The 21,933-nt window shown below is 46.7% G+C and overlaps 1 protein-coding gene across 2 annotated transcripts in view; it reads right to left on the bottom strand.

Annotated features, from left to right (window-relative positions):
• SLC49A3 (solute carrier family 49 member 3) overlaps positions 1-9,038 on the bottom strand; it is a 29,840-nt gene extending 20,802 nt beyond the window's left edge. Inside the window, exons 1-2 of one of the 2 annotated variants that reach the window (XM_054186521.1) lie at positions 8,867-9,038; positions 462-620 (exon numbers count right to left, since the gene is read on the bottom strand). In XM_054186521.1, the coding sequence (XP_054042496.1) occupies positions 462-620; positions 8,867-8,995 (288 nt within the window). In that variant the 5' untranslated portion in view covers positions 8,996-9,038. The remainder of the gene's footprint in view (positions 1-461; positions 621-8,866) is intronic. The other variant, XM_054186520.1, reaches the window with a different exon arrangement.
• Positions 9,039-21,933: the final 12,895 nt, after the last annotated feature.

Raw genomic sequence — 21,933 nt, forward strand, 5'->3', positions numbered from 1 at the left:
AACACTCTTGCTTCTGGGAAGACAGTGTAGAGATCCCAAGCTGGCTTAGCATAGACCAACCTGTGAGCTCACAGGGGTCCCTTGCTTGCACCATGCCCTGCGGCTCCTTAAACAGCAAACAAAATAGCTGTGCTAACACTTTTCCTTATCAAATCTACCCAATTACAGTAAGGTCTTCACAGACTCAGCTCACAGCATCCGTCCCTGTCAGTTGGCTAAGACGACAAAAACTGAAGCAGGAAAAGGCAAGTATGAATGCAACATTACCCTAACTTTTCCCACTGTTGCCCACCTCACAAGTGATGTGACTGCTATTGCCAAACTAGGACAGAGCTTTCAACATGCTCATTCTTTGCAGCATTTGGCAAGACTACAATTCACAGTACGCATGTTAATACTTTGTGCAGCTACTGCTACCTCTAGGTGAAATGCCCACAAGGAAACAGAACAGTTCAACTCACAGCACATCTGAGCCCCACGCTGTCGAGAACCCATGTTGCGACCAGCCCAAATGGGATCGAGATGAGGAGGTACACTATTGAGAGCCAGTTGACCATCTCCAGGGAAATGTGGAAGTACGCAGCTGTCTTATCAGCCACAGGAGCAAATGTCAGCCACAGCTGCAGAGTAGAAAGCAAAGATGGGTAAGCACGAACATGGGAACAGAAATTCAGCATCCCCTCAAACTGTCTCACTGAGCAGTGAAGGGGCTAGCTATCTTAGTCTCTCCTCGAAATTAGACTGGATGTTAAGGCTGGTAATAAAAATTCAAACCCCTAGTGTCTGCAGTTACTCACGCTAGGACTATTTTACCACTGCTATTATCATTATCTCGGCACAGAGCACCCCACCCATTTCACTACCTCATCCCCAATCCCCTTGTCCTGCTGGCAGAAGCAGAGGTCGGTACCTTTTTCTGTCCCCAGGTTGAACATGTTGGCCCCTGATGCACTTACTTACCTGATGTAAACCACAAACAATCCTTCTAAACAAGAGACTGCCATCTCCTCTCTGCAAATAAGAGCCCTTAAACTCAGCCTGCTATTTATGGTTGCATTGGTAACCCCTGGATGTGGCCTTGAAAGAACAACTTTGCTATGTCAGCCAAGAGAGACATTATTCCAAGCTGTCCTAGACAAACACTCAACAGTTTGGAAAGGGCCCAGAAATTTGCATTAGTGAGTATATCAGAACACATAACAGAGAAACACAAGAGTTACTTTAATAACTATACATCTCTTCCTTCCAGTGCCATATCTTTAAATATTCTGCTAAACCTTGTTTTAGGCATTGGTTTCATAAGGTTGCCATTGGCTTCTTGTTTCTTCTGGGAATGACAAAGCCTGCTTTGATCCTCAAACCAGGTCCTGGGATCATGCCCACAAGAAAGAAATGAGGGTACTACCCCAAATTTAAGGATGTTTCTGTGGATTCTTTATGAAGATGCCCTCTCTGGTGCTTTTCAAAAAGACTAGCCTAACCTGACAACAGATTTCAGTAATGTGGCTGTAGGCTACCACACTGTTAGAAGATGACCTTGCAGCTGTTGAATACACAAGATGATAAAGTTTGCAGAAACGTGAACAAAAACTTCAGCTACAGCTTCAGCTATAACTTGTGACTAAAGAACTCCAGCCACCGTCTCTTTCCAGGTAACCCCTCTCTGTCACAGCATCGGCTGTGGCGTTAATGTGTAACTGAAAAAGGGCTTGGGCAGCCTCAGAGGAAGGTGTGTCCCTACGCTCTGCTGCGTGTTACTTGCAGTGTTCCTATTTACTTCTGACACGCTAGGGACCATAAAATCTACCACATTAAATGAAAGCAGAAGGAGAGATGGGCTTTTCTTCTTTCTAAATGTCACTGTGTGAGTACAGCCACATGCAAATCATTGTTTAGCTAAGCTTTTCTGCTAGCAGGGATTCAATGAGTAAATGGCAGTAACAGAGATGTTTTGAATGTATTATCAGTGTCCTAGCAAGGACTCCTAGCATCAGCCCTTTCCTCTTCTCTGAAAAGAGCTGACATGCCACATCTACCGCGTTGGACACAAAGCTCACATGGCCAAAAATAGGAAGTGGGTTTCTATACGGGTCTGGAGAGAAAAACTATGTTTCTGCCTCCATTCAGGCAGGGGTTGTTTGCCATGTGTTGCCCTAACAGAGAAATTAAGACCCGGGCAATGGAGCTCAAGGTGTAGCTGTGGTCAAAGTGGACGTCAAATCTCCCTGCAACAAAGAAATGGCATGGTGTGGTTTTGCTAACACAGGGAAATTGCCATGGTAAGCAACTGAGTATGCCACCTTCTGTTTTTGGTTTTCCCACCTATGACGACTTCATCCACAGCAGTTAGCAAGCTCTTGTGCTGGGCACTAGAGCCCTTATGTTGCTTCTGAAACTCTGCACTGCCAAGGCTGATACTTAAGCAGTGACTGCCCTCATGCACATCCCTTCAGGCAGATCAGGGTGAGCACGATGCAGTTCTTTCCTGGTGAGATCTAAGCCCTGTAACCTCTAAAGATGCATAATGAAGACTGAGAGATGAAGACTCTTTCTTTCACTCCCCAAGGACCACTGCCTTAACTCAGCTTTGGCACACCAAAAACAGTACCAAAGCTGCCCACTGTAGATCATGGTGACAGATGCAGGAGGAGAGAATGCATGGGGCTATAGGATGCCAGCCCAAAAAGCTGGTTGTTCCTGGGACAGATGAAGGGAGGAGAAACAGACAGACACCTCTGTTCTTAACAGGGTTGCCTACACACTTGTTCAGTCCCTGCATAAGCCTCACTTTGTGGACATATGCCCTTGTGGTCTGGTCAAACTGCACCCAGATCCACTGCCTGTGTAGCCACACTGACCTAGAGCCTCAGTATGAGATGCAAAAGGCATCAAGGGGAGTCCGTGTTAAGCACTGCACTGCTACATCCATGTCCACGTGTGCTGCTCTGAAGGCAGCTCAATGGATGTCACAACAGCAGAACTGAGAGGGTCCAGCCCCTTGTCAATGTCTCTTCCTGACCTGCAACGGTGACAAGCAATTTCCATTCACCCACTATAGATTATGTCCATTCTGAGCCCTGTCAGGGCTGCAATTAACCAAAACATTTTAGCAAACTTTGCCAAAATTCCCAGTTTGCCACCCCACAGATCAGGAATGCCTTGTCTCTGAGGCTTCAAATGCACCCATCTCAGAGTCCCACATCCTTACTGCTCAACAACTACCTTGTGCAGTCCCCACAGCAGAACACAGCTAGGCTGCTTAACAACTTGGAGCGGATAATGTTGGATGTCAGGAGTCCACTCTCTGGGCCATGGCATAGTTAGGTCAAGCCATTTACACAGAAGCCCACGTGGAGCCACTCAAGCATAGGGACTCCTGCATTCGAATGCCAACCAACAACAATGGGTTTGAGCCCAACCTCCTAATACTTGGCAAAACTCACTTCCCAGCATTTCCTCACAAATTTTGCATTATTTGTTCTCAAATGACAGCTCCTGTTGCAGTATAATCTAATATTGCTGGCCATGATCACTCATGTTCTAGACCATGGTATTTGATCCTTCAGCATTTGGGATGGACTCTTCACTCCCTTCAGATATGCATCTAGCAGGATGTTGGAATAGCCACTGTAATAACATACACCATTTCTTTTGCAAATGCAGGAATCATAGTTCCCACGCTCTTCTCTTCTCCTGAGCTCAAGCCTCAGAAGCACGTTCATCTCACTGTGATTTCTGAGTTTAGAGACAGCAAAAGCTCCAGTGCATGTTAGTCTGGGCAGGAAGTCATACCTCAGCACACACTCTGGACTATAAAACTTGTGCTCTACACAATGGGCACAGCAACTGACGAAGAGTTGATCTTCTGGTCCCCTGAAGATCAGCGAGCCTGTTCCGGCTTGCACTGGAGTACTGCTGTGGCTCCCACTGCTTTCAGCACACAGCTGGCTGACTGGGTTGCCATACCCCATCACTAAAAGAAAAGGACAGAAATGTTTTCCACCCAGAGCCTACTTATTTCCTCAATTACAGAAGAGCGCCCTCCCCACCTTCTTTAACAATGGAGCATGTGAGACCACCAGGGAAGGCCAAATCATCTGACTGGTACTGACGTTGGAGGGGTACTGGCTCCACTTTCAGTTCTCCCTCCCTTGCTTTAACTTTCTTTTAGCTGACATTTGTTTTCTCTTCTCCTGCACCTCCCAGAGACTGCCTGCTCCCTTCCCCATTAACTGCAGCCTGCTTGGGCACTCCTGTAACCAAGGTCAGGTTACAGCTTTTCTCATCCTGCCCCCCTTTCTCAGCTTCTATGTTGCTCTTTCTGATACCCTGGTAAACCATTAACTGATTTTCAGACATGGATCCAGCCCTCTTCCTCACAGAGTCAGCTTAAACCCTCTAGTTTTCCTCCTGCTCTCATTCCCCTTCTGCTCCCACCTTCTCGAGGTTCAGTTCTTCTGCCCTGTTGCCTTTACTGTTTTCACTCCCGCACAGACCCTCCAGGACCTTTTCACCTGCAGAACCCAGTTTCCCTCCACCTATTCCAAGGGACCCAACATTCGCCTCCCTCCCACTTCTGCAGGAGGTTACTGGTGGGCTGTCAGCCACCAATTCTCTGTCTGCAATGGTAGCAAGGTGATGGATGAAGGCAGGACTCCATATAGACTCTACACTTTGATAAGCAATAGGTGCGAGCTGCAGAAGGCAGGACAAATAAACACAGCCCCAGGATTTTCAGAGGTCAAAGAGCAGTAATGATATGTTTTTGCATCACATGTATAACCAGGCGCAGCCCTGACAGGAGCAGTACCAAAAATGTTGTTTTTCATGAAAGGCAAGCTGTTAAACAATGTCTACCATCCTCACCAACAAATCAAGATTCTAAAAGTGAAAAGCAAAATCATTTGCAGAATGGCAAGCACATGCAATCACGCAGGGTGGAAATTAAGCCATTTTGCCATGTGGTATTTTGCATGGTGGTATCAGCTAGCAAACACTTCCATATGGAGCATTCTTCACTGTCTGGCACACTGTATAGCTGTGCACAGTGTAGCAATGCCCCTGTAATACCATTTATGTACAGCTTAAAAAGGAGGAGCCAAGGGGGATGACTTACACGAAATAGGACCTTCTGCTTTGGAATAGGCACAGGCACAACTCACTAATCCCCTGCAGCAGCTCTCCCGGTCCCAGCATGCTCTCTCCCATGCACCCGGACTCTGCTTTGAAGGTGATGTAGGATGTAGGATGTCTTTCTGAGATGTGCAGGCTGCCTCCTGCTCTCCTGGGGCCAGGCTATGAAGCCCTTACACCAGACTCCTCATCTTCAAGATCAAAAGGGCCACACAGTCTGGAAGCAAACAGCCCCTGGTATCAACTGAAGGCACCCATGCAGACACAGCAGCGTAGGAAATAAGGACAGAGGCATGATCTTCAGGAAGGTTGGATCCCTGCCTAGATGTCACTTTTAGCCTCTATAGCTCTCAGTAAGACTAGCAGGACACAGCAGCCAGGCAGCAGCGGCTGTGTGTGCATGCGTATCTACAGGGACATCGCTGGAGCAGACAGGCGTGGGTGAGGAGCGTGCGCACCCTGCCCTGGAGCATGCCAGTCTCCACTTGTGCAGCTCTCCTTTCTCTCCCAAGTACGTTAAGCGGTGGTGGAAGTCCTCCAGGCCGGTGAGTCAGGAACCACTCGGCCAAGTGGGAGCCTGCTCCAACCCTCCGAGTCCCTCCTCCTCCCCAGCTTGCAGGGAGGAAACACTCTCAGTTTCACTCTTGTGTGCTCTTCTCTGTCCCCAGCGCTAAAGCGAGAAAAAGTTCCTCCTGTGAAAAAGAAAGTTCCCACCTGTCCAGCTTCACAGCAATGAGGAAGGAGCTCTTTGCCTCAGCAGTTTGCTACCAGAACAGCTGCCAGCACACCGTGAATACTCTTAAACATTAAGTCTTCAGAATAAAAAGCCCACACACTCAAAACCACAGCATCAGCTTGAGAAAACAAGTCTGGGGAGCAACCGCAGGCATAGTTATGTCACCCCTCACCAGCAGTGTTGCAAGAGACAGCTGGGTATCAATCATCTGAGCTTAGCTGTGGTCAGAACAGCCTCTCTGCCCAGGACTTCAGGCAGCAAGTGAATTATACTACTCACTGTTTGCTACTAGCAAGTGAAAGCCTACTTAGGGCCTTAAGATAATGTAAGGGTTTCTTACAGTACATTGTCAGGTAGGAATTTCCAGAATAGATATATCTGTCAAATGGGAACAAATCTCTGGTAAGACAGTAGACACTTTGTACAGCAGGGAGAGAGAGAGGCTTCTAAACTCAGGTCAGTAATAGAGATTCAAGTAAGGTCCTATTCATGGTTGGTGTAAAAGCCTCCCTTATTTACCCCGCCGTGCTCTGGTTAGAGAAGGGATTTCTCATGCTGATGAGGAGCAGGAGGAAGTAGGGAAGAGTGCCCCTTTTGTCACCACATGGTCTGGCCTGGTTTTGCTCAATAACAATGCTAAAACAGACTGAAATAAGAAATACCCCTTTCTCAGCCTGACCTTGCTGCATGACCGAGTGTGCCTTCCTGCAGTCAAGTTGTTTCTACCTTGTGTTCCTGACACTGACATTCTCTCCCGCTCAGGATTGTCTCCTGCCTGAGACCACGCTGAAGACCACTAATAGAAAAGTGCACGTGTGCATGGGTAAGAGTGGGGGAATACAAGGCATCATCCTGGAAGACACCAAGGATCCAGCACGAGGTGATCAGTTCTTTCCAAGTCAGACAACTCAAAAGTCATGTGTCCTCCCCATACGCATTTTGCAGATAACCTGACATAGGAATACACAGAACAAAGTGCTGCACGCAACATCTGCACAGGAACTGAGGACACATCTTAACTTGCAAGGCAATTTTCACATCACAGAACTGGTAATTAATCTTTCCATCTGGAACTTTTAAACAGCAACCAACCACTTTGATTTCATGGCCTGTCGACTACTCCCTCCATTTTAATGTGATTTTTATCAGGAACCATTTAGGAGAAACTTTACCATCAGGAAATGTTTGGCTACAACTTTATATGTCAGCATACTTGCCATTCCAGACCTTTGCAGTGGCTTCGAAACAATATTTTCACCCTAGGATATTTATTAAGCACCCAGTTTTGAAGTGGTGAAGTTCTGGCTTAAGTTCATACTGTGGGAAAATAATACTGTGGACAGTCAGGAAGTTGGCAAGAAACCAAACAGACAACAGTACAGTTTTTCAGGGCTACCAAGTTTTCAGCAACATGACTCAGGACATAGTTATACTGGCAGATGCATTGAAAGGACCCTTTTAAGTAAGCCTCCCGTTTAAGGTTTCAGCAAAGTCAAAGTCTGACAAGACATCCTGGAAAGGTTTTTTACAGCTTCCTTCACCCATGCTGTCACCTTCCACTTCTAGCAGGGTGGGGTTTTTTCTTCATACATAATATTGTTGTGCTGTGCCAATTTAACTGCAAGCACATACCAGGGCTTCACATTGCTTTTCTGCAGGACACTTTTTTACACTCTTAAAGTATACGCTGATTTTTCCTTGAGAAGGCACATTCATTCTCACTGTGCTTTCTCATTTCTCTACTCCAGCACTCTTGCATCATGGAATACCTGCTCTTCCTTCGCAGCATTTAAATGTTTGCAGGTTGCAGTGCCTGACCTTGGCTGCCAGACAGCCTGCATTCGCAGCATGATAATCCTCAAGCACATGAATAATTCTACATCAGTCTGATAATTATCAACAACATTCTCAGTGACTTGGTGAGCAAAGATTTGGGCTTCCATCTCACATACTGGGACTTGGTAAGGGGAAACTTTATGTGTTTATCTCAATAATGACTAACCTAGTTTTAATCAGTTCAAGAGGTGAGGTGTGATCTGGCATCCCTTTTTTTTCCAGGTATTTCAGAATAAAGTACCTGTAGGCAATAAGTACACAGACCAGTATGTTTAGTGCAAAATCACCCCTATACTGTCCTGTATGTGCGACAGAACCCAAAAGAAAACGTACTTGCTCCTTTTTCTGGGCAGATAAATCTGCTGTTCTAGGCCAGCAACAAGGCAGAGCAAACTCCAGCTCCTCTACCCAAGGAGTTTCAACATCGTTCTCCTATTTTTAGGTTTGAAACATGTGACCTTAAACAGACGCTGAATACCTTGTTTCTTCCCCCCGCCCGGCCTGCGAAGTGAATTCGGCAGCAATTTCAGCCGTGCCCCAGAATACGTTTTGCTCCATCCCAGCCCGGCTCGACGCGGCGGCGCGTCCTCCTGCGCTCTCCCAAACCACGCACCCCCTCCCGCCCCACCGGGCCCTTCCCCCGCCACCACCCCCTGCGCCCCGGACCCCGCCGGTCAGGGAGGGAGGCGCGGAGGCCGAAGTCGGAACAGGAGAAACAAAGCTCAAAAGGAAAAGCCGCTGGTTCGGCCGCCGAGGCACGGCGGGGATGCGGCTTCTCCGCGCACAACCGAGCGCCGGTGCTCCAAGGATGAGGGGGTGGATCTGAGACAGGGCACTGGGGCAGAGCCCTGAAGATTGCCTGGCTGCTTCTAGGAAGAGATAGGAGGTGTTTTTGGCTCCGGCAAGCCCTGTCACCCCATCCTCCCCCGGCGGCGGCAGCAGCCAGAGTTGCTCCGCAGCGCTCCGGCGCGGGTAGCCAGGAGAGCGGGGCGTTTGCCCTGCCTGCTCCGCGCCACCTCCTGCGCTCGGCACCGCTCGGGCACCGCGGGGCCGCCGGCTTCCCCCCGCGACGCGGGGCCGCCTTCACCCCTCCGGGGGCGCGTCCCCGCGGGCCCTGCGCGGTGCCGGGCCGAGCCGGTGCCGCCGCCGCGCCGCACTCACCATGGCGTTGGAACAGTTCAGCAGGCACACGGCGGCCAGCAGGAACCACCGCCGCCGGTAGGTCTTGAACTGGGCCAGCCGCCCCAGGCCACGCTCCCCCAGCAGGCTCGCCGCCTCAGCACCCTCCATCGCGGCACGGCACGGCACGGCACGGCGCTGCCGCCGCCCGGCCCCGCCCCGCCGCCCTCGCTGGCCTCCCCGGGGCGGCCCCGGCCGAGCCACCGCCCGCCGCCCGGCGCAGCAGGGCCCGGCCCGGCCCGGCCCGCAGCGTGGGGCAGCGACCTGTGCAGCCTCGCCCAGCCCAGACACAGCCGTGCCCCGCGGGTGCCGGGCGCGGCCCGCAGCTGTCCGCCGTGCCAGGGGTTTGCTCCGTCGCGCTCGGCAGAAGGGAAGAGGCCGGAGCTCCCAAACGGGACGACTGAGGCGCTTGGACAGTGGGCTGCTAGGGCCCTCGGGGGAGAAAACTCCTGTCTGTCCCCCTGTGTCGTTAAAACTACAACAACAACAACAGCAACAACATCCCTAGTGCCCGCTAACAGCTCCGCGTTATCCTAAAAGTCACCGTTAAGTCTTGCTTTGGGTCAGCGCCAGAGCGGCAGCTTCTGTGGTCGGCGATGCTGGTGTAGGAAGGAGAAGCCTTGTGGGAGCAGCCTTGTCCGAGGGTGATCGCTTACTGGAGTAGAAAAAGGACGAGAGGAGAATAAAGGGAAGATGCTGAGACCCACAGGGGTCTATCGGTCGGTCACGTGATGTGCAGTTTGGTTATGGTTTCATATGACCGATGATGCTGCAGGCAGCAGTATCTTCTCCCCCCAATGCGCAGACACCCACCCTAGCTGTCATCTCCTCAAAAACTCACCAAGGAAAAAAGCCAAGATTGCTAAGCAAAAGCCTCCTCCACTCCTAAGCGAGACCTATGACTTCAAGTTGGTTGGACATCAATAGTACCTGGATGTCTTTCTCCCAGCGCTGACATTTGATCACTCTCCCACACACACCAGACCCCCACTGCTCAGCCTCAGGAGCACCCAACAGACCAATGGATTACAGAAATGGCTCCAAGGCACTGTCATCCACCACATCACCTCTTGCTCAGCCCTTTGAAACCCTTGTGCCGCTCCTCACTACAACTCGCCGAGAGCATAACACCCTCTCAGTCAGAGACTGGGGTCGTTTACTGTGAGAAAAGCTTTATTTCAAATGCTTTGGATATATTTGGAAGACTGGATAAGAAGGGTTATCCTGCATGCAAGTATTGTCTCATGAGCAATTTTAGCTGAGATTTTCCATGCACATGGTGGGTGGCAGTGGGGGCTGGAGAGAGAGAGCGAGCGAGGAAGGAGGGAGAAGAAACCATTTCAGCCCCAAGTCACGCCTGCTGTTGCAGGGTAGAGAGAAGCATGGGTTATTTATGTTAGTGAGCAAGCTTTACTGACTGATAGGTTGTGCCTTCCAGCCTCCCTCAGCTGGAATTGAGGGTTGGCATTTAGTAATGGCAAATAGGACTATTAAGGTAATATTAATGTTTGACCTGTTCCTATGTCTACAAATGCCTGACCAGGTTTGCCTGGCTTATTAGCTGCTGACAAAAGAGCGCTGCTATTTGTAGGCTGTAGGCTGAGGCACAGCAGCTTCTGCACTGCTCTGAAGAGACGTGCTGTGACCTCGGTTGTGTGCATGAGTTAACTGTCTTCCTGACCCATCAGTGCTGACACCTGGGGAGAAACCTGTACATCAACATGCTGGAAAGAGTCCCAGGTGTATGGGACAGCAGAAGGACCCAGCAGTCAGTGCTCACCAGGAGAAGCATCACTCCCTCCTCTCCCCAGCCTCTCCTGTTGGTAGGAAAGCCCTCTATGAAAATGACCTTCTCTGTGGCTCTGTCCACACGATCTTTCCACTGTGTCCATTCCTTTTCAGCTCAAAAATCTATGTTATCATCAAAAGAAGCCTGAATAATACTGGCAGAAACCAGGATCCCATATGAAATAGCTTTACTTCTTCTGCTCTCTGCTGTCCAATTTTTTTAGTAAAATACATTAAAAGCTCAAATTGCACATACTTGTAGGACAGACCAGAATCAAGTCTTCTCTGTTTATCCCGTTTCTGCATTATTTTTGATGTCAAGATAACATGGTGTGCTATTTTCTACTTGAAATAGGGTCCTGGAGTGAGTTGTAGCTGGACAGTGAAGGAGACGGTGTCACCTTGGGTGCAGACATCAGAAAGTCTGATGTCAAGCAAGGCCACAGAAAGGGAAAAAATACAACTGCAGGAGAGAACTGCTTTGCTGTTTGGACCAGAATTATCAAAGGAATCTGTGTAAGTCACTTACATCTGGGAGGAAATTATTATTTTTTTTCCCCTCATGCTTCTCCTAGATGTATTGCCTTGCTGTATGTACCCTGTGAGGACTAGTCTGGGGCTACAGGGAGCTAAGCTTATTCAGAGCTGCTCTGCACAGCTTCACTCCTCTGCTCTACACTATGTCTCCCATGAACAGGGCCACCACTTGTTACTACTGTCAGCACGCCAAGGACAGCAGTAGGGTTAGTGTTGCAGGAGAACGGCCCCATCTGCCCAGCATCTCCTCATTCTTTCCTGGTGCTCTGCCTCTGCCAGATACATCTCCAACAGTCCCTTTCTTCCCAATGTCACCCTCTCTTCCCCCAGCACATCATAATACCCTCTTTTGATCCTGGCTTTCTTTTTCCCAGGAACTGGCAGCTTAAGCCAGATGTCACAAGTGCTTCTCAGTTAAGCAGTTTTGTGTTTTGTAGGTACTTGTACTGAGGTACATGTGGTCTCTGATGTGTGAGCACATGTGATATACACTGAACAGACCCAGCTACACAACGTGTACATGGAACATTCCCTGCTAAAAAAAAAAAAAAAAAAAACCAACCAAAAAAAACCAAGACAAAACAAAACAAAACAAACACGACCCATAAACAACAAAAAAAACATGTTTGTTTTGTGTCAGGGAGGGAAACGCTGAGGCAGTAGGGATGTGAAAGAATGTTTTCAGCAATAGGGTAGCTGAAGTCTTTACCATGGCTGTAAAATGGGTGTGGAACAACTTAGTGTTGGGAGAGGATTATGCATCCAAAACAGCTTTCCAGTATTCAGCACTGCACGTAGGAATTACAGGATCATTCAGGTTGGAAGAGACCTCAGGAGGTTGCTAGTCCCACCTCCTGTTCAAAGCAGGATCAAAAATGAAGTCAGACCAGTTTTCTTAGGGCTTAAATGGTCTCTGAAAACCTCCAATGATGGAAACTGCACAACCTCTCTGGGCAACCCATTCTACTGCTGGACCCGGTCCTAGGTTAGATGCCACAGTACAGCCTTCAGATAGAGTGCAACCCATTAACCACAACCCTCTGACCCAATCCAACTGGTACTTAACCCATTCAGTTGGCTACCCATCCAGACCATGATGTCCTAACTTGGATACAAGAACACTGTGGGAGACAGTGTTGAAAATGTTGCTAAACTCATGGTTAATGACATCCACTGCTCTACCCCCATCCACAAATCGCATTCTTTTATCAAAAAAAGGCAATCAGGCAGGTTAACCAGGTGTGATTTCTCCTTGGTGAACCCATGCTGATTATTTCCAGTTGCCTGCATCTCCATGTGTCCAAAAATGTCGTCCAAGAGAACTGGGTTCCTGTTTTTTCCAGGGATTGGAGTGAGACTGGGCAACCTACAGTTGCCTCGGCTGTACTTTGAGTGCTTTGTGAATATAGGTACAACATTTCTGCAGTTGACAGGAGTATCCATGGCCTCTCAAAGATGATTGAAAGTGGCCTTGCTGTGGCAACAGCTAGTTTGCTCAGCATCCCTGGACACAGCCCTTCTGGTTCCATGGACTTGTAGGAGTCAAGTTTCTCCAGTAATCCCTGACTCATCCACTAGTGGTCATCCTTCCTCTCTGTGAATCCCAGGCCTTGAGGCTTGTGAGACCTTGCTGGTGAAGATTACGGTAGAGAAGGCATTGAGTTCTTCAGGTTTGTCTGTGTCCACTCTCACTGAATCACCCAGCCTACTCAGTAACTTCTGCCATTTTCCTTTTTCAGCCTTTCACCACCAATTTAACAGTTGAAGCCCTTCTTGTTGCTCTTAACATGCAAGTTGAAGCTTTGGCTTTCCTAACACCATCCCCACATGCCCAGGCGATGTTTCTATATTCCTCCTCTGTAGCCCATCCCTGCTTCCACCTCCTGGATGCATTCTTTTGCATTGGAGTTCTGACACAATTTCCTACTTACCCAAATTGATCTGCTGATATGTATCCTTTTTTCCTCAATACTGATCCCAGTATTGCCTGTTCTTGCACTTGGTTGGAGCTTCAGAGAGCTCGTCACTACCGGAGGCAGTGGTAGAGTGAAAGGCTGCTTCTTCCCCTGCGGTGCCTTGAGACAGATGACAAGATGTCCTAAGCTGCAGAATGAAGAAGCCAGATATCTTAAGGGTGCACCTTTGGGTTGACTAGCATTGCAAGTGGCAACCTTTCATCACAGTTAGGGCATTAGTAATAGTCCCCCTGCTGCATGGATTATCTGCTTGCTGCTGACACTGCAGGTTTTCTGTGCTGGGGTGCTAATAGGTTCTTCTCTCTCTTCAGCCACAGATTTTCATGAAACTGTAGGAACTTTGCTGGTTTTGAGAAGGCTGTCCCTCTGTCAAGTTCTGTGAAAACTCACTAACATTTAAAAAAAAAGAAAAAAGGAAGAGAAAGGGAAGGAAATAGGCAGATATACTACTTTTGTTTATTCCTTGCTAACTAAGGAGCCCAGGTTAAAATGGTACCTGAAAGCGTAATTAAAGACCATGCAGGCTTATTAGGTGCAGACTGTGTGTATGGGGGCGCAGGTGGAATTAAGATTGCTCAAACAATTTTTACGCTGGAATTTCCTAATGTTTTAATGTTTAAATTAGCAAGCCTTGATTAATTTTAATTCCACAAAAATATAGTGAAAAGTGCTGTTGTTACACAAATGGTTCTACCATCCACTGCTGTTATGTCTCTCAACCTGCTATTAGAAGCATGAAGAGACTTCCCCAGGGAATCCTGGATTTTGGTTAATCTGGACTTTTTAATGCTAATTAAAGTCTATATTTGTATGATTTGTACCAGAGAATGGTCCGAAGACTCATTCTGCACACCTGGAGGCCAGCATCCTGTTTGCTTCCACACCTCCCACACTGCACACTGAAAGGCAAATTGGAAGAAACCAGAATACTCTTCATTTCCAGACTATCACAATGCAAGTCTAAGACCCTTCTTGGAAGAGCACATCGTACATTTAAAATAAAACAACAGAAAAAAGAAAAAAAAAGGGAGCAATTGTTAAGTGCACAGAGCAAACCAGTGCAAAGGATCTCCCAGAATGCATGAGACTATTGCATATGCAAGTTTGGCATTACTGTCAGGAATGGAGGGGAAACAGGAATGCAGAAGTCACCGCACTGGCATGTGTGCAGACTGCTGAACCACGCACTTTCCTCCATACATAAACATTAATTGCTGGCTTGACCAAACAGAGGAAAGCAGGCCAGTCAGATCAGAAAAATATCTTAGGAGACAGCAAAATATATGTCCAACACGCTGGGTAGCAAACCAGTTGTCCGGGGGCTGAATCTCTTCACAGCAAGGTAGGTCCTGGGAATGGTTCCTCTTATTCCCGTCTCTGTGAGTTGTGAGAAAGACTAGTCCATTACGCAGTCTTACCTCTGACTATTTTTCTGCAGAATACAGTTTTAAAGACTTGTCTACACATTTGGCTCGCTCCTCCTTGTGTGGATGTTCCTTTTCCCAAGGCAAAGAACAGATTTGTCATCGTAGCTGTAATCATTCCTGCAAATGGGTGGACCCAACCCAGGACTTTTATGGCTGAAATAAATGATGTGTGCCTTATAAAGTTCTGCTTGTGGACTCTACAAACACGAAGTAAAAATCACTCCTGATTGCCGTGTCTGTGCTGCCAATCTTCTTTTCTGAAGCCTAAGATCACTCAATGAAAGACTTAAAACATTACCTGATATTTTAAAGTGTTTTCTGATTTTGGTAGTTAGCTGTCCTTTTTCCATTTATGTCTATACCAAACTTACCCACTCACATAAGTCAAGCAAGTGGAATTATCATTATGTCTACATAAAAATCAATTGTTTGTGCAATGACAACTCTATTAGTGCCTTGTAGGATGGTGCAGTGTTGTCTTTGTTCTTATTTTTTTAAATGTTTCTTCTCCAGCACAAGCACGGTTCTCTCAGTCAGCAGCGTCTCCCACGCGTGGTGTGGGTGGCCCTTGGTCCCCTGAGTGTGGACCTGCCCTGAGGAAAGCTGGTTGCCCGCCGCACCGCTCTGCCCGCCGCAGCCACCCTTGGGGTTCCTGGCGGAGCTCCCCAGCCAGCCCCCGACAGAGGCAGCCATGGGCAGCACAATGACGTTTACCTTGGTTTTACAGCAGCATCTGGGTGCGGCGTTTGCGCCGTGTCCCCCGTGCCCAGCCGCAGCAGCCGACAGAGAGGTTTTAGCTGGCAAGAAGGGATGAGGCTGGTGTGACACAGGCAGCAACAGGCACAGATGCAGCACGCTTCTCCCCTGACACACAGTCGGCTTTGCTCAGTACCACGGGTCTCTCTTGTTAGGTCATTCTAACCACAAGGCTTTCCTAGCTCCCTCCTTTTTTTTTTTTTTTTCCTTTATTCTTTCATGAGCTTTTTAAAACACTTTCCTCTTAAACATTAGCAATCAGGGCTCTAGCATTGCCATATTTTCACAGTTCCTGCTCATTCTTACTTGCTGTGCTGGTGTGCAGACGCATCTCACTAGTACAGCATTGAGATATCTTTGCTTGATCCCTTGTACAATGGCGGTGTGCTGTTCCAAAGTCATCAGAGATGTTCTCAACACACAAGCAGCTGCGGCTGTATTGCAGGCACAGTGCTAATGAGACAAGCAAAGCCAGTCTTCTTCTCAAAAATATTGCAGATCTATCCTTTGTTCGCTGCACAAAGGTGTTACATGGAAGCTAAGGAATGGAGTAAGGATACTCATATTATAAACAAGATTGGATGCTTGATGGTCCCAGAAAGCAACTGCCATAAGCCCAGGCACACTGCAGGCAAGGTGAAGTTGAGAAGACACAGTCAGTGCTCTGTGAAGTGAGCTGTCCTGGTACAGCACACAAGGGACTTCGTTAAATCTGCTCTAGAGGTATGCTGTGCAAGGGCCATATGATTATAACTATTACATATCACAACACATCATTGTCCATATTCCCAGAAAGCAGTGATGCCTGTGGAGAGTGGCTCCCCGTTCTGCCTTTCTCTCCTTCTCTCTCCCCTTCCTCTTTCCTTTCCCCTCTTTCTGCAAGGCAAAAAAAAGGTTGGATGATTTACCCACACCTCTCCTGCACATTTGGTCATCTTAGTTCAATTTCTGTTGCTTGGAAGACTTATTTTGTGGCAATTGCAATTCTGTTCAGTGCAATTCACCATGTAAGTGGATGCATACGCTGTTTCATACTCTTTCAGATGGACAGTCACCAGGAAGGGAAATCCCTTCCCAAACATCAGTTAAAACACCAAAGAAAATGTTGCCTTTTGCGATTGCTAGTAAGTACGGAGAACTTCTCAAACCCGTTTTTTTTATTTGCCTTTCAGTAGTCATATTCACTAATGTATTCAGTCTGCTTTATACCACTTTGCCAATGTAGTGAGCAGTTACAATGTACAGGCTGGGTGAGGAGTATATGGGCTGACAGAGGATTCTAGACAAGTCCGTGCAAAGGACTGTAAGCATGTTTCTCTCTCTTCCATTTTTCCTCTATCCCTGCACGCTAGAAATCCCCATCATGGGACTTCTTAATCCCTCTGCAGGAGAACGAACAGGACATGGTATGTTCACACACCCACACCCCGCAACATATGGAGGCACGCATGTTTACTTTACTCCTGGCCTTCTGCTGTCAGTGTGTGTAATTGCAAAAGATCAATTCAGTATTTTTATTACACAGCGGCTGCAGGAAGTGGCATGTGAAAACTTCAGAGAAGTCCAGAAGTAATTATCCTGTTTAAAGAGTAGTCTCGGTCCACCTCTTGTGTCTGAAACGGCTTTGACCAGAAATGATCAGTAAACATAAAAGGAACTAACTGGGCCTGGATTAGCCCAGAAGGATAAGAAATGGCGCGGTGACTATAATTTCATGCATATATTCAACACTACCGAAAATGGGAGCTAGCAAGTATTTGGGAAAGAATCACAGTTTCCCAAGTGCTGCACTAGAAGACCCTGCCCTTTGCCAAGGGGAAAATATATCAGTAACTCTTGAGTGGCCATTTACTGATAACTCTATCAGCCAGAGCGCACCACTGGGACCAGTGTTGCACAGAGAGGAGTCAAACAGGACACTTAGGACACAAATCTACTACTTAAGGTCAGAATGAAATTGAACTCAGTGTATACTATATCCCTACAGAATTATAAAAAAATCCTTACGGAGGAAATACAGGAGGGTTTGGGGGGAAAAGCTGCACTTCATTTTGCAAACTTTGCACACCTCCGTTGTGTTAAGATTTCCTATTTTGGTTTTAGTATTTTCTTAATATAATATAAGGTTATTCAGAAGAAATAATAATTCGAAGTTCTCCTCTTGTTGTTCCTTGCCCCTCCCCAACTTATTTCATAATGTGGGGTTTTTTATACTACAACTTCCTCCTTTCCCCTCCACTCCTTTTATTCCCCATCAGGCACATGTATTTTTCAGTGCTGACTGCAAGGCACAAGAGCTACAGTACTGTTTAGCTGGAAACTGCATGCTTTGTCTTTCTGAGTATGTCATGTCATGTGTTTTGGGTTTGTTTTTTATTGTATGAGGTTTTACTGTGAATTACAATCTGCTTTTTTCTTTTCATTGCTAAAGCACTGGTCTCTCCAGCACTTTTAATAGTCTTGCATGAGAGGCTGTCCTGAGCCTTTTTAGGAAAGAAAACTTTGCTTTGGAAAAGGGGGTTATGCATTCATGCTGTCTGAATGTATCCATTTTCTTAGTCCCTCTACGATAAGTTTCAGATCTGCTGGATCTGGTCCATGTCATGCTGGATGGAAGGGTGGAAATCCCAATGGCTTTGATGTCTTATAAATTTTTTAAAATTTGCTGTCTAGGAAGATGCACCACTGGTACTATGTGTAAGGGAAGGCACAGGTATTCTCTCCTCCGGGTAGCCCCCCAGAAGCTGAGGAGCAAGGGTAAGCTGGGCAGTTGGCCCTGATTCCTGTTCCAAGCCATCCACGGCACACACTGCCTCTTGACCCCCTGTCCACTCCACCAAAAAGAGCTCAGGGTCATGGGAGGCACTCTAGGTGTTAGAGGGAGACCAAAAGAAGATATTAGTATGGCAGAGTGGACACTGGACAGCAACACATGTTAAATACAGCTTCTGTAGGAAGAACAATTTGTTTGGATTTTTACTACACTAGACTAGAAAGTAAAAACCAGCTGGTTTAAAAACATGCCTATTTTCTTGGTGCTTTTTTCAGTCTTAATGATTCTTGGCTTACAGGACTACAGAGTTGCCAAGAAAATGTGTGGGATAGAGTTTAAGTCTTACTTTAAATCTATTGGAATAGGATCGTATTTCATGAAGTACTTTTTTTGCATTCTCACGCTGAACTTCACAGTTGCTTCCTACCTTAATCAAATACCCAGTTCTTGTTTCAATGCATAATTAACAGATCTGAAGGTAGAATTATTTTATAGAGATCCCAATTATTATCATTTTAAATTCCCTTTATGGCCCTGCAGAATCACTGAAGTTTCTCTTGATGCTCTAGAGCTAAACTCACAACAGGAATTAATCACCCAGAGGCCGATTTGGTTTCTATTCCATGCTGTCACACATGCTAGTATAGCTGAAAATCCAATTACACCATTTAAATGTTCTTAATAGCACAAGTTTTTAAAATCAGAATTGTTGCAGCTAATTTTGAATACTTTTAGGGAGTAATTAGCATCTGTAAAAATTATGGGGTTTTTACATCCTGGAACTTCAGACTAGGAAGCTGTAATAATCACTTGACTTAGAAAACCTGACAGACTGCATAGACTGCAAAACTTCTAAGTGATAGACATGAACGCATTTTTTATTCCAGCAGAAATCTCATTCAGATTTAACTGTCATTATGGCCTTTACACGTGATCAGGAGACACAGCGTTACACAGAAACAGCCTAAGGACTTGTTCATACAAGAGCATGGGATAAACTTCACAGCACAGAGGCCAGTAAAGATAATAATGTAGAACTGATTGCTTGTAAAACAAATGTGAACTGTGAAAGCAAAGCCAATGCAGTCAGCCATTCAGACTGATTTTGCAATATATTACGCTGACTCATTACTGATGCAAAGAAAAAAATACATGAAAATAATTTACTAAAATTTTACTACATTAATGCTCTAAAATCCAGCTGTGCATTTCCACATGGAGCACACCATTAACTGCATTTTTAGATGGGCTCTCTTGCTGACTGAAAAGTTTGCAGTAAGATCCTGTACTTTTAATGTAAATGGGGAAGGGTATAATCTCATTTCATAAAGTGAGGCTGCTTGCTTTTCACCTACGCACTCAGAAAATGAATAATGTTGTTGGGAAAAAAGTGTGCCCTTAGCCTTCTCACGTCAGAAGCGCTGTGAATTACAGCAGAAGGTCCTGTTGCTTCCTGCGACACCAGACTCCCACAGTGGAAGATGCAGCTTCCTACTTGCAATAAATGAAGCTGCTGTCCTCTGCTTTGTCTCCAAGTACAGTCAGTATGAGTATGAGTATGGGTATGAGTATGAGTATGAGTATGAGCTCCACAGTAAAACTGTTTAGTCTCCCTAGTTACTGAACAGGCAACAGGGCACAAGGAATTTTGTTCGCTGAAATCTAGAAAGAGGCCCAACAGAAAAAACTGAGCGGAGAAGGCTACACCTTAAAATTCATTTTCTCCTCCATGACTTGCTTTATTTCTTGCCCCCCAACTAGGGCAGAGATGTTGTCTGCAATGGGCCATAAATGACTGCTTTCTATGAGAGGCTTAGAGACTCCCTGGGACTTGCACTTCACCGCAGCATGCAACAAGCTTTCACAGAATCACAGAATGATAGGGGTTGGAAGGGACCTCTGGAGATCTTCTAGTCCAACCCACCTGCCAGAGCAGGTTGCATAGGAACACATCCAGGTGGGTTTTGAATGTCTCCAGAGATGGAGACTCCACCACCTCTCTGGGCAGCCTGTTCCAGTGCTCTGCCACCCTCAAAGTAAAGAAGTTCCTCATGTTTAGGTGGAACTTCCTATGTTCAAGTTTGTGCCCGTTACCTCTTGTCCTGTCACTAGGCACCACTGAAAAGAGCCTGGCCCCATCCTCCTGACACCCACCCTTTAAGTATTTATAAGTGTTGATAAGATCCCCCCTCAGCTGTCTTTTTTCCAGACTGAAGAGACCCAAATCCCTCAGCCTTTCTTCATAAGAGAGGTGTTCCAATCCCCTAATCATCTTGGTAGCTCTCTGCTGCACCCTCTCCAGCAGTTCCCTGTCCTTCTTGAACCGGGGAGCCCAGAACTGGACACGGTACTCCAGGTGTGGCCTCACCAGGGCAGAGTAGAGGGGGAGGATGACCTCCCTCCACCTGCTGGCCATACTCTTCTTGAGGCACCCCAGGATGCCATTGGCCTTCTTGGCCACAAGGGCACATTGCTGACTCATGGTCATCCTGTTGTCCACCAGGACTCCCAGGTCTCTTTCCACAGAGCTGCTCTCCAGCAGGTCAGCCCCCAACCTGTACTGGTGCAGGGGGTTATTCCTCCCCAGGAGCAGCACCCTACACTTGCCCTTGTTGAATTTCATAAGGTTCCTCTCTGCCCAACTCTCCAGCCTGTCCAGGTCTCTCTGGATGGCGGCACAGCCTACCAGTGTGTCAGCCACCCCTCCCAGCTTTGTGTCATCAGCAAACTTGCTGAAGGTGCACTCTATCCCCTCATCCAGGTCATTGATGAATATATTGAACAGGACTGGACCCAGTACTGACCCCTGGGGAACACCACTCATCACTGACCTCCAACTAGACTCTGTGCCCCTAATCACCCTCTGAGCTCTGTCTTTCAACCAGTTTTCAATCCACTCCACTGTCCATTCATCTAACCAACACTTCCTGAGCTTCCCTATGAGGATGCTGTGGGAGACCGTGTTGAAAGCCTTGCTGAAGTCAAGGTAGACAACATCCACTTGTCAAGGTAGACAACATTCCTTGCAGTCAGCCTCTGTACGCTCATCACTTCTGACACTGGCACAATTTATTTAGATCCCAGGGCTGGGGTTAAGACCCTAGGTTCTGATATCTGGTTTTTAATACATATAAGCCAGGTTTTCTCCCCCAAGCCCTGCTATATCTATAGCAATCTGCATATTTTAGTGTAAAAGGAAAGACTGTTCAATAATAAGGCTTCCCTCTGTATTGGAATAAACATTTCAAATATCTTTGAGAAGGCAAAAAGCCATCTTTCTGCAACTTAGCTATACAACCTTTCTCCCATATTTTAATTTTCCTAAGGGGAGATATCTTGCATAAGACTTGTTGATATAATTCTTAAAACCAAAGGCATTCATATATTCACACTTAGCTAATTTTCTTGTTTGGCCTCTGACTATTTATAGCAGAGTTGGCAGCAGCAGGTAGACCTATTATGTTAATTCTATAGTAAAAAGTCCAATTAACTTTTCTACCTTTATTTAGGTTCAAGATCTAGGCTCATGTAGATAAAAGACTTAATAGTAAAACAGTCACTGAAGTTCTCAGGGAGCTTTTCAAGCTCCATGTATTTAGGTCCTATATTAATAGTTCATGCTTTTTTCTTTAATCTGGTTCTAATTTGGCAGACCAGCACCATTTCAAGTGACAGCATATTAACTAATTAGGGAAATAAAAGACTAGGTAGAATAATATCACTGAACAGCAAGTGTGCTAGATAATGTTCAATGTTTAAACTAGAGTAACTATTTTGAAGTTAATAGTGAAC

The sequence above is a fragment of the Rissa tridactyla genome, chromosome Z (assembly GCF_028500815.1).
Source record: "Rissa tridactyla isolate bRisTri1 chromosome Z, bRisTri1.patW.cur.20221130, whole genome shotgun sequence".
Taxonomy (NCBI): domain Eukaryota; kingdom Metazoa; phylum Chordata; class Aves; order Charadriiformes; family Laridae; genus Rissa; species Rissa tridactyla.